Raw genomic sequence first — 13322 nt, 5'->3', positions numbered from 1 at the left:
TGGATCTGAAACAGGAACAAAATGCTGAATATTTTCGAACTTTTTTGATATATGAAATGAGTGATATACAAATAAAATATATCTAATGATTCTAATTAATATAATGCCTGGGAATACATTTTTAATAGACAAACAAGAAAACATTGCCGGGCTTCGAGAGCAAATTCTCTAATCAAAGTATAGTGTTTAAAAAAATTCATTGTGTATGAGACATAGCACACAAAATATTCCAGACGATATCTATATCAAAAATAAATTATCAATTATCAGTATTCATAGGATTTAGATATGTTATTTAATATAAAAAAGTTTTGCAAAATACATTATGTAAAATATTTCGGTGTGCTTTGCTTCTTTAGCTTTTTCAAAATCTTCATATAAATAAATACAAGTCTTCTTCGTTTTTCCGCGTTAAATCTCTGTCGTTTAAATTCCGCTAAAAATTTTTAAAACACAATATTTTTACAAAAAGAAAAATGTGAGGTGGGTTGCTACTAAAATGAGTTGTGTGTTGTTGCTTCATGGATCGGTCAGCCTCGTTTTGCTGTACACCCTTGGTAACAAGAGCTGAAGGTAATTACTTTTCTTTTTATTGATCATTTGTTCAATGATTTGAATTTTTTGTGTTCCTTTCAAAAGTTCGAGCACTTCCACGATTTGAGAATGATTCAAGTCCAAATCTTCTTCTGCCAATAATTTCACAGCCTGAAAAATAGAAACAGACCAAAAATAAGTACTATGTTTTATGAACAGAGGGTATTTCAAACTGAGACCTCGCATTTCGATTAGAGCTGCATCACTTCCCTACTCCTAAAAATAAGTTATCGAATCATCTTCAAAAAAAAAAAAGATACCTTTCTAAGTTCTTCGAGATCTAATTCCCCATCTCTGTCTTCATCCAAGACTTCAATCAAACGTTGAGTTTTTGTTTCATCTGGTGCATTCCGTAATTTACGGATGGCGTCAAAAAGTTCATCCGTTGTCACAATGCCGTCTCTGTCGAAAAAAAGGGAAATTTTGAGAGTGGACTGACAGAGAAAACCGTTTTATAATGGTTAATAATGATAACTGGTTAAAACACTTAATGCGTCGGCCCTGTGGTATTAATATATCACTTACTCATCAAGATCAATTTTTCCTTTGGGTAATTCCTTGACATCAACTTCCAGATCAAAGAGAGTTTTGTCAACTTTATCCAACAAGCTGTCAATACGCCTTCCAAGACGGCTACTAGCAATGTTCTCTTTCTTGTTGGTCGTCACTTGTTTCAAATTCTCTACATCCTGTGAAAAAGAGAAATCTTCATGAGAAAGAACTTTTGAAACCTCAAAGTATTCACAATCTTAATCTGTGATAATGTTAGACCACAACAAATTCTACTAAAGCCTTCATCATCAAAAGAAAGAAATCACTCACGTCAATGTATTCTCCACGATCTTCTCTGATCTTCAATAATTCTTCACGTTCAGATGAAAGCGTTTCTTGAACGCTCAAAATATCTTCTTTCGATAACTCGTCCACAGTAACCTGAAACACGAAGGACAATGTGCAGCTCTTAAAGAAGGTATAATCATTCTTGGAAATGAAATAAAGTGGAGCAAAAAATGGTTTTTAAAAAGCAGTTCAATAAAAGATAATCATTTACTTTTTCAGTGAGAATTTCTTCTTTTTCTTTGCGTTCTGCTTTGATTAATTCCTCTTCATGTTGAATGATATCAATGATGGTTTGTCGGTCCACACTTTCACCTTCTTTGGCTCCGATCTTCACCTCCATTTCATCAATGATACGTTCTGGCAACTGACTGATGGTCACCTTCAGTTGTTCGTCCACATTCACCGTTCGACTCATAAACAATGTCCGAGATAGCAGCAACAGTGAAGCTGGAATCGATTCATTTAAACTCAACTCCAACCACTGAAAAATGAAGCAATCAAAATTCAGTCAACTGTAACGCAAAGGGGATAAAAAGTTGAACTGGTTTTAAGTAAATCATGATGAAGAAGAATGAAAGAAAGAACGTTTGAATGGTCACCTGCTTGAGATTCGACTTCAGACGGTCCATGGGTACACCCATGGATCTCATACCACGAGCCACGCAAGCATTCTGTAATTCTTCAGTACTCAAACTGTCAATCCCCTCTTTACTTATCATCTAAAGTAGTGAAGAAAAGTGCAAAAAGATTAGGAAACGCTCAGCCTGAGACATCGATAGGTAGACTCAATCCCATCTCTACTTTTTTTCGAAATTTCAATACAACCTCCAAGGGAAAATTGTGTGAAAAGATCCATTTTTAGATTAAAAAAAAAAAAAGGCAAAATAAAAATGCAAAGAATTACGAAATACCAAGTCGTCAGCTTTCAATTCCTGCAATTTCATCCTCAATTTGAAGCGCAAGAAACCAGGAGTACCAATGGGTGAAATCAACAGGATACGACATAAAGCTTTCAGCTGGTCGTAAGGAATGTTGTCCAGTGTGATTTCGTCTTCAAATAGTTTTGAAAATTTCATAATTTGCAGATTGCTGACTTGGTCACCTTCATTTCGGATCTGTTAAAAACAATAAAATCTCACGGATCTAGATTTTATCTGTATAAAATGTGTGTTTTTGTTTGCTTTGGGTCGAGGAAGGTCTCAGAACCCCTAGAAAAATGAAAAGGTGAATGAAGGTAAATAGTTCATTATTATATTGTATTTTATATATTATATTTTGAAGCTTCACCTGTTTTCGTAAAAGAAACCTTGAATTGCTGCCAAAATTATAAAAAACTATTTTTAGCTTTTAGCTACATTTAAATTTGATCTTCATTTAAAGCTTAGAGGTTATAAAAAAGACGAGAAAAATAAATTTTAACTAAATAAAGGTCAACGACAGATACAAACCTTTGTAACAAAATCTGAAAATTCAGTTAATTTCTTGCTAGGTTTGCTTGAATTGGATGTCACTGCAATCTCTTCGATTGTATCTTGCAAAAATTCTGCCATTTGAAGTTTCAACTTCAATGAAGCAACACTTTTTGCTTTCTAGAAAAGAGAATTTCAAAACATGAGACTCCAAATCTATATCGTTTTACTCAAGGTCAATCATAGCCAGGGGTTGAAAGATAATAGTCAATTCAGGTCAATTGCATCTTATTGATGCAAAAAATCATCAATTATAAATTAAACTCAATAAAAATTGAATGTATGTAATTTCACCTTTTTATCCTTGTCCTCAAAAGTACTGGGAAGCATTCCCGGGAAAAGTTTGATTGCAACTGGGAGAAGAAATTCCATGAAGGGTACGATAAGGAATACTGAGAATGGTACCAAACGAAACAAATCTGCAGCTGTACGAAGAAACTGTAGAGAAAATAAAAAAATGGAAAAAAATTATCAGACAAACAAAACAAATAAAACCTAAATAAATAAAGTCAAAACTAGCCTTGAGGTATATTATAAGTCGATCATAAGCATAAACATCTTCTTTTTTCAATCTATAACTTTTGAGCAAAGAGCAAAGAGCTTTCAAGCAATATAAGTAATATGATGTGATAATGTTACTTGAAATAAATTGGTCATACTGAATTGGAGTAATAATATCAAAAACATATTCATAATTATGCGTTTTTTAGTAGATTGGTTCTCAACTTATGTAAATTAACCTTCAAACTTTTCAGACAAATCTTTGGGAATGCATTAGAAATAATGAAGCTGGTAGCTCAAAGCTATTGTTGATTTTATGGGGTGGTATGCCAAAATCTGTTTTTTCTCTATGATAATGTTATGTTTTGCGAAAGATATTTGATTAGTAATAGTAATTGCAGAGACATTTAAAATCTTTTAAAATATAAAAATAAAAGATTAAAAAAATCAGTTACTTGTTTTCTTTCTCTCCTGGTTAGAGCTTTTCCATTCATAACTTGCCACAATAGCCTCGCAGCGATCCTTGCATCAAGGTACAATAAACGAAAGCCTTTATAATAGTGACGCACTTCATCCATCAACCTCTCCCTTAAAGGTTTTTTCACAATAACAGCTTTGTCGGCAGTCTTTGAATCAATTGAAGTTTCAGAAAGGTCTTTATCAACTTTGAAAATAAAAGCTTCCTGGAATTTATCAGCAGCGGCTTTAAGTTTTTGCTCTTTTTCGAGCTTCTTTCGTTTATTTATAACATAGTCTTCGATTTTGCTTTTTTCTTCTGTAAGTTTAAATTCTTCTTCGGCGGCATGTTTTATTGAGAGATGGATGAAGCGTTTGTTTACTGTTACTGTGGTAACAGAGGATTGAATGGGGAGTAACAATGGCCTTATTGGTTGAAACATTGGATAAGAACCAACACATCTGTGCTTACTGTTTCCTTTATCAAATTCGTCCCTTTCAATTTTTTTCAGTAATATTGCAGTACTGAAACAAAATAATAAAAAGGATTAGTTAGTTTAATTTAGCCTCAGTGACAACATCATAATTGTCAGATGTGAATGCTAAAGGCATGTCATTACCCTCAGAGGTTGATTTTTAAAGTTAAAAAAGGATATTAAGCAAAAACTAAAGATACAGCCATTACTGCAATAGAAAAGTTGACATATTCTAATGGGTGCTAACGATGCGAAAAAATTACGGTAAATTTGGAATATTTGGGACCTGCCTTAGTTTGCCCAAGGAAAAGAAATCTAACTCAGACAGGAGTCTTGTTGATAATAAGCAGCTAGTTGAAGCTGATAATCAATTGCGATAATCAATTCAGTACGATGCAAGCTGAAAATAAGACAAATAGATTATACCTTGTGTGTAAATCATAATTTGTGTGTGAAATACATGCACCTAAAGCTAGAAAATGAATCAAAGTTTAAAAAAATGAAATTTCTTTAAGAAAAGCATTCTATATTTCAAATATCATTTCACCTCCTATTTCAAGACTTTTCTGTATTTCATTCCAAAATGCTACTACAACGTAGGAAGAAAACTAGGGACCACAATAAATATGGTGCTTTCGGGCTGACAGAATGAGCATAGAATGTTATAGATCTTTAAAAACAGCATTTTCGAAAAATCCTTTGAAATAATAGCAATAAAAAAAAAGCTTTTTTGGGCTCCAATGATGGTTGCCTTGAATTTTTAGCAGATAACTTTGATATCGAAAAGTTGGTTCTAAAATCAAAATATAAATTTTACACAAATAAAGCTAGCTAAACAAAAAGTTTATATGACCTGACAATTTCATTAGTTTAAATATTTCCAGAAAATAATCAGTTATTACAGTACTTACTTTGAATATAGTTAAATCTGCATGAGCATGTATCTAATTTTGTGAGTAATTGTTTTTGTTTGTTATGTTGTCTGTACAGAGCTTGAGCATGTCTTGTTGGTAATCTGTACATATTTGTTTTCCAGTGTGCCCTTTAGATGGTACGAGCATTTGTGATATGTTCTTATTTATCACTAAAAAAAACAACAAAATACAAGATATAAAACAAAATACAATAATACATTTTCTTATTTCATTCATTTACATATTTAACGAATCCAAGGGTATGTAATTGAAATGAATAGCAATCTACATACCTCAGCATACCTACCTTTAATAATTAATGAAAAAAAATAACAACAATAAATCAGGAATTAAACATAATACTGAAATCTCAAAATCCTAAACAACGACAATTTTCAGGGTGATTTCCAAAATGACGGCGCAATAATTGATCAGTCTTGTATTTCATTATCACATTTAATGGTCTTGGAAGCGTTGTGGATTGATGAAATTAAACCTGAACTCAACACAAAAGATGAATTCAAAAGTCACCAATTAGTGATAAAGATTTGATATTTATATGTCCCTAGATAGTTTCATTGTTTAACTCCGATCTTGAATTAATTTTTTTTCCAACTTTTTAGACATAACGTTTTTTGACAGAGAGTTGTGAGAGTACTTTTTAACTGTGTAGATTTTTCTGATGTGTATGATATTTTATCCTATTTTTAACTTTGCTTTTATTTTTAGACTTGAAAATTATATTAAATAATATCGAAATATATTGTCAATAAATTAAAATCGTTGGTTGCTTGTCACAGTAATAAAGAATATCTTCAAACTTGACTTCACTGCATTTTCTTTAATTAGTAGAGGCTTCTTCAATGTTTGGGGAAAGTAAGTCTATAAAAGTTATTTGTTTTTTCGGTGGAAAAAAGTGTTAAAAAAAGCATTTTTTGTGCTCACATAACATAGTAAAACTATTCAGGAACTTGGACCTTTTTACAGAATTTCAAAAAATCTGTTACTGTAGTTCTGGAGATATATTGAAAAGTTTAGACATGGGTAGTTTGCGTTTGTGTTTCGGCACAAGTGTTACACGTAAGCCAAATTGCGTATTACGAACAACCTCTAAATTGCCGAGTACAGGAGAAAAAAAATCGAAATTCAAAATGGTGGCCAAGTCCACGCTGATAACTATAAAAAATATTCGTTTTTCAATCAGCTATTGCAGCTCAATAGAATAAACCAATAAAATAATTTGAAATAAAAAGTAAACAATCCTTGAACCTTTCATGAATCCAAATAAATAAAAGTATTCATCTAAAGTGAACATTACATTTCAAAATAAAACGAATTCCAAACCAACCTAGAGTCAGTGTCTGCCAACTAAAAATTTCTCTGCGGCGTCACTGGCAAGGAGTTACGACTTCAGACTTTAGATTCCAATTCTTGTATAGGCTGCAACTACACTGCCAAATGATCTGTATTACAAAGACTTTCAAATGGGTCAATAAGTTAAGAAAATGAGATTATCTAGCACGGGGGTTTTGTTTTTTAAAAACAAACTTCAAAATAAAATTGTTAATGAACTTGTTACTTAAAATATCACTTACTTACATAATTTATTTATGATATAACACCCCTTTCTTAAATAAATGGCCTCTGAAAGTCTTTTATGTTTGCCACAAGGAGGGAGAACAATTTAATTTGACCCTCTGTTTTTTCTCTCTTTTTCTAGCCATTTCGACACAACTTTAATCCGGGGAAATGAAGCGTTTTCATTGGTCTAAAATCATGGATGGTCACGTGACCAGAATTTTTATCCAGGGAAATGCAGTGGCCGCAGTGTTTTGCTTTAGTGAGATTGACCATTTTGCTGTTTAGATTTGAGCGAGCAAAATTTCTGTACAAACCAAAATATAGCTTCGTTGGAATACCGGTTGAAACACTTGTGTCTGGTTCCCAAACCAAACGCACGTGGGTATACCATGAGATTGGGTAACTTGCATCAGTGGACAGTTAGCCACACTAGCGTCCCGCCAAAATGCGTATCAAAGATTAATGCTGCGAAAGCGCTATATCATTTACTTGACTCTCAAGCAAAAAAATGCACCCCAAAACTTCGAAAGGGATTCATGAAAAAATAACCCGACGCTTTTTAATGAAATTAACATTTTCAAAAACTTTGAAAAATTGCCTAAAATTTGAGCCATAGATGAAAAAAATTGAGCCAAGCCAACCTTGAAAACTAATTTGAAGATCAACTTCCCAAGAAAAAGATCTATGGGGGAGACGGAACCCACCTAGATCCGCGCACTGCCGGATAGGCTATCTCCCGGAAATTTTGCCGGACCTCAAACAATGACCCATTTAGGGGTCACTCACAAATCGATTTTAGGTTAGAAGAACGTCAATTGACGTTTTAAAAGCTGATCCACCCACCCACACCCAAAAACGTCAAACACCTTGATATCCCGAAAATCGATTAAAACTGCCTTCATCGCTGTTTTGTCAGCCATCTTGATTTTCACTACGGCTCGCATAGTTTATATTTGAAAAAAATAAAACGGAGGTACTACAAAATTCCCGTAATTAATTATCTCCAGGGATCGAATTAGCGTATTGCATTTCACAATTTGTGATGCGTTTTAGTTTACTTATTATGTACAAGCTAAAAATTGAAAATTTATTCATTTCAGGAATGCAAAAACCATGCTTTGCCAAAAAAGTCCTATGCACTTTCTAACCCTTATTTCGATGCATGATCTCTGTAGTATGTAGCGACAGAAAGAACGACCATCTGCAAAAATTCAAGGGCCGTTCGGGCCATCAAACAAAGAAAAGACATAAACATACATCGGGCCGTTTGTTTTGGTTTTCAAAACAAACGAAGCGATCAAACAGAAACATGGCGAGAAGTAATATTTGGCATGGAATGAAAAATCAATGTTTCTGAAAAACGTCAACAACCTTAAACCCACCCACCCATATACGTCAATTGACGTTCTTCTAACCTAAAATCGATTTGTGAGTGACCCCTTACATGTGCATGATTGTTTTTACTTTAGCGTATAAACAAGGCCTTAAATATCGAAGCGCTGTCTCGGGAATTGAATGACAAATTTTTGTTGGTTGATTTTGGCTGCTGCACGTTTTATTTTGTTTCCAACTTTCAAGGTTTAATTAATATTGAACTTGATTCAGGGGTAACTCTCATCCTTGTTGTTGAAATGTATCCTGTAGATGACTGATGTTGTTTTTTCTGAAAGCTAGATTTCCTAGTGTGACTAACTGATCAGTGCGTCACAAACAGCGATATTTCGATCGCACGGAAGCGCTTCAAAACACCAGCTTTTTTGGAGTTTTGTCTCGTTTACCCAAACGCTTCAATCTCGCGTAGGCTTAGGGGTCAAGACTAGAACCCCCAATACGAGACATTTGCCTGACCGAAAAAAAATCATCATCCTCAATTTTGTTAATTGTCAGAATTGTTTACTCACTGGAAATACGCAACTTTCTGAAGTTTCGTTTTTTTTCGGTTGTGCTTCATTTTAAAAATAACGAAGATGAAAAGTTACCATCAATCCCGCGAGTAAAAGAAAGTATTCCGACTAGTCTACGAAAAGTGCGCTCGCGCGGCGAATAGAATATCTCGCAAATTAATATATGCATAAAACTGACGAAATCCTTTCTTTTTTATGCTTAGGTGACGTCACCATCGATCCTGAATTGACAATGGAGAACCAAATTTGGCAATGCATAATTATTACGAGCGGCCAAGAAAGTTTGTGTGACGCAAAAATTGCGCGATAAACGAAGCCCTAGAAAAACACCCACTGAAAATTGAAACTAGGAATTTATTGGATATTTCCCTAATGAAGTATCAAACTTTTTGTTTTTTGTAATTATTATAAATTCATAATTTTTAAATCGGCAGGTACAAAATGCATAAAACATAATGCATATTGCATAATGCATAATAGTAATAGTAATAGTAGCTACAACTGCGAAAACCTCTTTGGAAGAGTTTCTTGTAAACATTCCAATCAGAGGGATTTCCCCAGACATAATATTCACTTTTCGAATCTGAAAAAAGAGAAAATATTCGAATCATAACAACAAAGGGTTTTCCGTCAGCATATATAAATAAGAAGATGCAACAGATCAGAAAGATTTCCCCCTTCTTCTTTCTAAAAAAAAACATAGACATTCAAATGCAAAAAGATTCGAAGTCTATTTTCTTTGATCTAGCTTTGGCTTATCTAACAAAAAGCATTCACATGGTTAATGCTTTGTAAGAGGGAAAACCATTGAAATTTATTAGCAATTGTTCGAAAAAATCTCTGAGAAAACCCAGAAAGATCTACTTGAAATTTACGTTTTCGAGTTAAAAAGTAATAAACAGAGGAGATATTTTCGTGTTTTTTCTACATTATACTACGTTCTGTAAAATACAACTATGGAAATCAAAATGGCGACAAGCATTTTCAGTGGATCATGGATTTTCTTCATCATCCAAAATTCAAATTTACAGCTTTCTACCCTTTATTTTCTGGTAGAAAATGGTATATTTGTTTTCCTTATTATAGCCTCTAAAATTGACATTTTTCAAATATTATGCATTATGCATTATGCAATATGCATTATGTTTTATGCATTTTGGACCTGCCGATTTTTAAATACTAATTTTTGAAAGTCAAAGGACAATGAAAGCGAATTTAAGCTGATTGGGTGGATATTGGGCGGACGGGCGTTTTGCACGTTCCAAGATCGGAAATTAAACGAGAGTAAAAGACGGGGGCGTCTTAGTATGTAATATTAATTCATTTTTTTTAATTTTTTTTTCGCGAATGAAAAATGAAATTTTGATTTTGAATTAAGGAAGATATTTCTTTACTTTACGAATAATCTGCTGTGTTGCTTCGCCACTTACCCCCGGATTGTTTTAGTAGGCACTTCGGTCACGTAAATAAAAACATGTGTATATGTTGAAGCCGACTGTGGACTGAACAAAATTGCAATTACATAAATTATTGTGGAAGTGAACGCTTTAGACAAATGTTTGGGAAATCAAAAAGACAACTTCTGTCAGTCGAGGATTATGCCCTAAATAAGAGATATACTCTATTTAAGAGAAGGTCTCTTATATAGGAGATTTCTTTCTCTTAACTAGGAGACTTTTCTTTCTTCGCTAATTATTGGCCTTCTCATCATTTTGCGCAAGTTTTGAACTTCATAGATCGACTCAGTACGTTTTTTTCTCCCTTCTAGCAAAATTTGGTTGAGTTCTGCTTTTGTTTCGTGGACCTAGGATGGTTAGGGTCTATCAATCTAAAGGCCGATCTACATCATGAGAATTTCGTGAAAAGTAATAATATAGATCGGGCCATATTTAAGAAGCGCGTTTAAGCGCGGTCAAAACGCGGGTCAAACAGAAAGTGAGTCGCTCTTGTAAATAAGGGAGTTTGAGAAAAAACGCGTTTTGAAGGTCGAGGGTGTTTCTTCATTATTAAAAATTTACGTCAACACATGCAAATGAGGCTATTTATGGTTTTTCGAAGTTTGAAAAAGAATGAAAAGGTATTTTATTTTGGTTTTTGGGTCATCGGAATCACGGAAATGTGATCTTATTTTCACATTGCGCAAATAGTCTGCTCTGAAGTAAATTTGTGAAACGTGCAGAATTCTCCTAGTTTAGGTAACATTCTCTTAAATAAGAGACTGAAAATCTCCTAAATAAGGTAATCCTCTAACTTGGGTATTCTCTTATTTAGGGCATAATCCTCGACTGTCTGTGAGAATGTTGAGTTTTGTTTACCGTAACTTGGTCTAATGTCGACACCCCTCCTCTAATTCCGACACCCTTTTTATCATCTGAAATTTATAGAAAGGTTGAAACTGTTTTTCTTTGCTTAGTGGTCAGAGAGGAATAATCCTTTTTCAATCAATGATTCAAGCTTTCATATTATTCCTTTCTCTAAAGAAGGGTGTCGAAATTAGACGAGGGATGTCGATATTATTAGACCAACTTACGGTATATGGCTGTTTGTGATGCACTGCTGATGGAGGCTAACATGCATAGCTCTCAAATGAATGACATGGCTGGTCATTAAAATACAACTACGCAGCTCCGCTCGCATCGCCATTTTTGTTTTGATTTAACTATGTATTTTACCAGGTCTCTTTCATTCATTTGAGAGCTATCCACTGATGCAGGTTACCCAATCTCACGGTATGCTGGAAGATAACCAAAAGTAACCAAAAGTAACCACTATAAAATCGATAAATTTGATTATCTTATCCAAAGTAATCGATAATGATTGAAATAATCGAACAACCACTTATCGATTAAAAACAATCGAATGTCGAGTATCAAAATTTCAAAAAATTTGTGAGTATTCGATCACTTTCTTAACAACCCTTCGAAGACTCGATAACCGTTTGAGTACTTTGATTGTTATTGACTACTTTTGATAACTTTGACAACTTCGATAACAAACTGGCCGCCAGCAGTTTGAAAGCTTTTGAAAAAGAAATCTCGACAGTTTGAAAGAAACACCACAAGTTTCAAAAAACTCCCATAGTGACCCTTCTAACTATCATTTTCAAAGTTAAGAGGAACGAAAACATGATAAACAAACGTAAATGGTACTTGGACTTCTGGCATTGAATGGACAGCCATCAAAATCAACAAAATTGCAAAACAAAAACCACCGTTGATATTTCAAAGTACAGCTTTTAGCTAAACAAAATAGAGGGCGGTATAAGGCGCCAGTGCCTCTGCATCCCGCCCAGGCGTTAATAACCCAAACACCACACCCTACCGACCGAATCAAAAATTCGAGAGTTTCCGCAGTCACAACCAATGAAGTATCCTCTACACTAACAACTGACAAACAAAATGAACTTAATCACTTACTTTCGAACTGGCATATATATGAAAACCGACTTCTACTAAAACAAATTTTAGAATCAAATATTCCTAGGACTTAGTGTTTAGTACATTTAAATTAAAAACAAGACGACTTGAAGTCGAAAATTTCGCCTAGAATTTGAACTACATGGGAAAACAAGAAGTAGATGAAGCTAATCTGAAATCTACTTTACATCGAGCCTTGATGAAACAAATTTACAACAAGAACAACGAGGCTTAAAATCGCTGAAAAAATAAGACCAATTTAAGAACAATTGTCGTTTAATTTTTAAAAACTCTCATAAAGTATATGCTTATAAAAAATGCTCTTATTACACGCCATCTCTTGTTTACTTTGTAAGAACTAATTACCGAAAGGTTTATCACCATCTATCAAGAGTTATTGATTTGATTCTTATAAAGTAAATGCTTATAAGAAAATAAAAATGCTCATATTGTACATCAACCCTTGTTTACTTTGTAAGAACTAATTACCGGAAGGTCTATCACCGTCTATCAAGAGTTTTCTTATAAAGTATATGCTTATAAGAAAAATAAATATACTCATATTGTGCGCCGTCCCTTGTTTACTTTGTAAGAACTAATTACCGAAAGGTATATTACCGTCTATTAAGAGTTATTGATTTGATTCTTATAAAGTAAATGCTTATAAGAAAAATAAATATGCTCATTTTGTGCCCCATCCCTTGTTTACTTTGTAAGAACTAATTACCGAAAGAACTAATTACCGAAAGGTATATTACCGTCTATTAAGAGTTATTGATTTGATTATTATAAAGTAAATGCTTATAAGAAAAATAAATATGCTCATTTTGTGCCCCATCCCTTGTTTACTTTGTAAGAACTAATTACCGGAAGGTTTATCACCATGTTTCAAGAGTTATTGATTTGATTCTTATAAAGTATATGCTTATAAGAAAAATAAATATGCTCATATTGTACACCAATCCTTTTTTACTTTGTAAGAACTAATTACCGGAAGGTATATCAGCGTCTATCAAGAGTTATTGATTTGATTCTTATAAAATAAATGCTTATAAGAAAAATAAATATGCTCATATTGTGCCCCATCTCTTGTTTACTTTGTAAGAACTAATTACCGAAAGGTATATCACCATGTTTCAGGAGCTATTGATTTGATTCTTATAAAATAAAT

At 33.4% G+C, this 13322-nt stretch overlaps 1 protein-coding gene across 1 annotated transcript; it reads right to left on the bottom strand.

The window, feature by feature from the left end:
- Nucleotides 1-29: 29 nt before the first annotated feature.
- Nucleotides 30-5428, bottom strand: LOC136817039 (mitochondrial proton/calcium exchanger protein-like). Its single transcript, XM_067073385.1, has 12 exons — nucleotides 5248-5428; nucleotides 4763-4808; nucleotides 3860-4385; nucleotides 3198-3341; nucleotides 2883-3023; nucleotides 2346-2549; nucleotides 2034-2153; nucleotides 1646-1915; nucleotides 1417-1527; nucleotides 1120-1283; nucleotides 855-996; nucleotides 30-705 (listed from the first exon to the last, which is right to left on the bottom strand). Exons 1-12 carry the CDS (start codon nucleotides 5357-5359, stop codon nucleotides 520-522), a joined length of 2166 nt encoding a protein of 721 aa, XP_066929486.1. The 5' UTR covers nucleotides 5360-5428; the 3' UTR covers nucleotides 30-519.
- Between the last annotated feature and the right edge of the window lie 7894 nt (nucleotides 5429-13322).

Source organism: Clytia hemisphaerica, unplaced genomic scaffold, assembly GCF_902728285.1.
Source record: "Clytia hemisphaerica strain Z4C2 unplaced genomic scaffold, Clytia hemisphaerica genome assembly, whole genome shotgun sequence".
In the NCBI taxonomy this organism is placed as follows: domain Eukaryota; kingdom Metazoa; phylum Cnidaria; class Hydrozoa; order Leptothecata; family Clytiidae; genus Clytia; species Clytia hemisphaerica.
The sequence above is the reverse complement of the archived record's forward strand: the minus strand, read 5'-3'. Positions and strand labels throughout refer to the sequence as shown.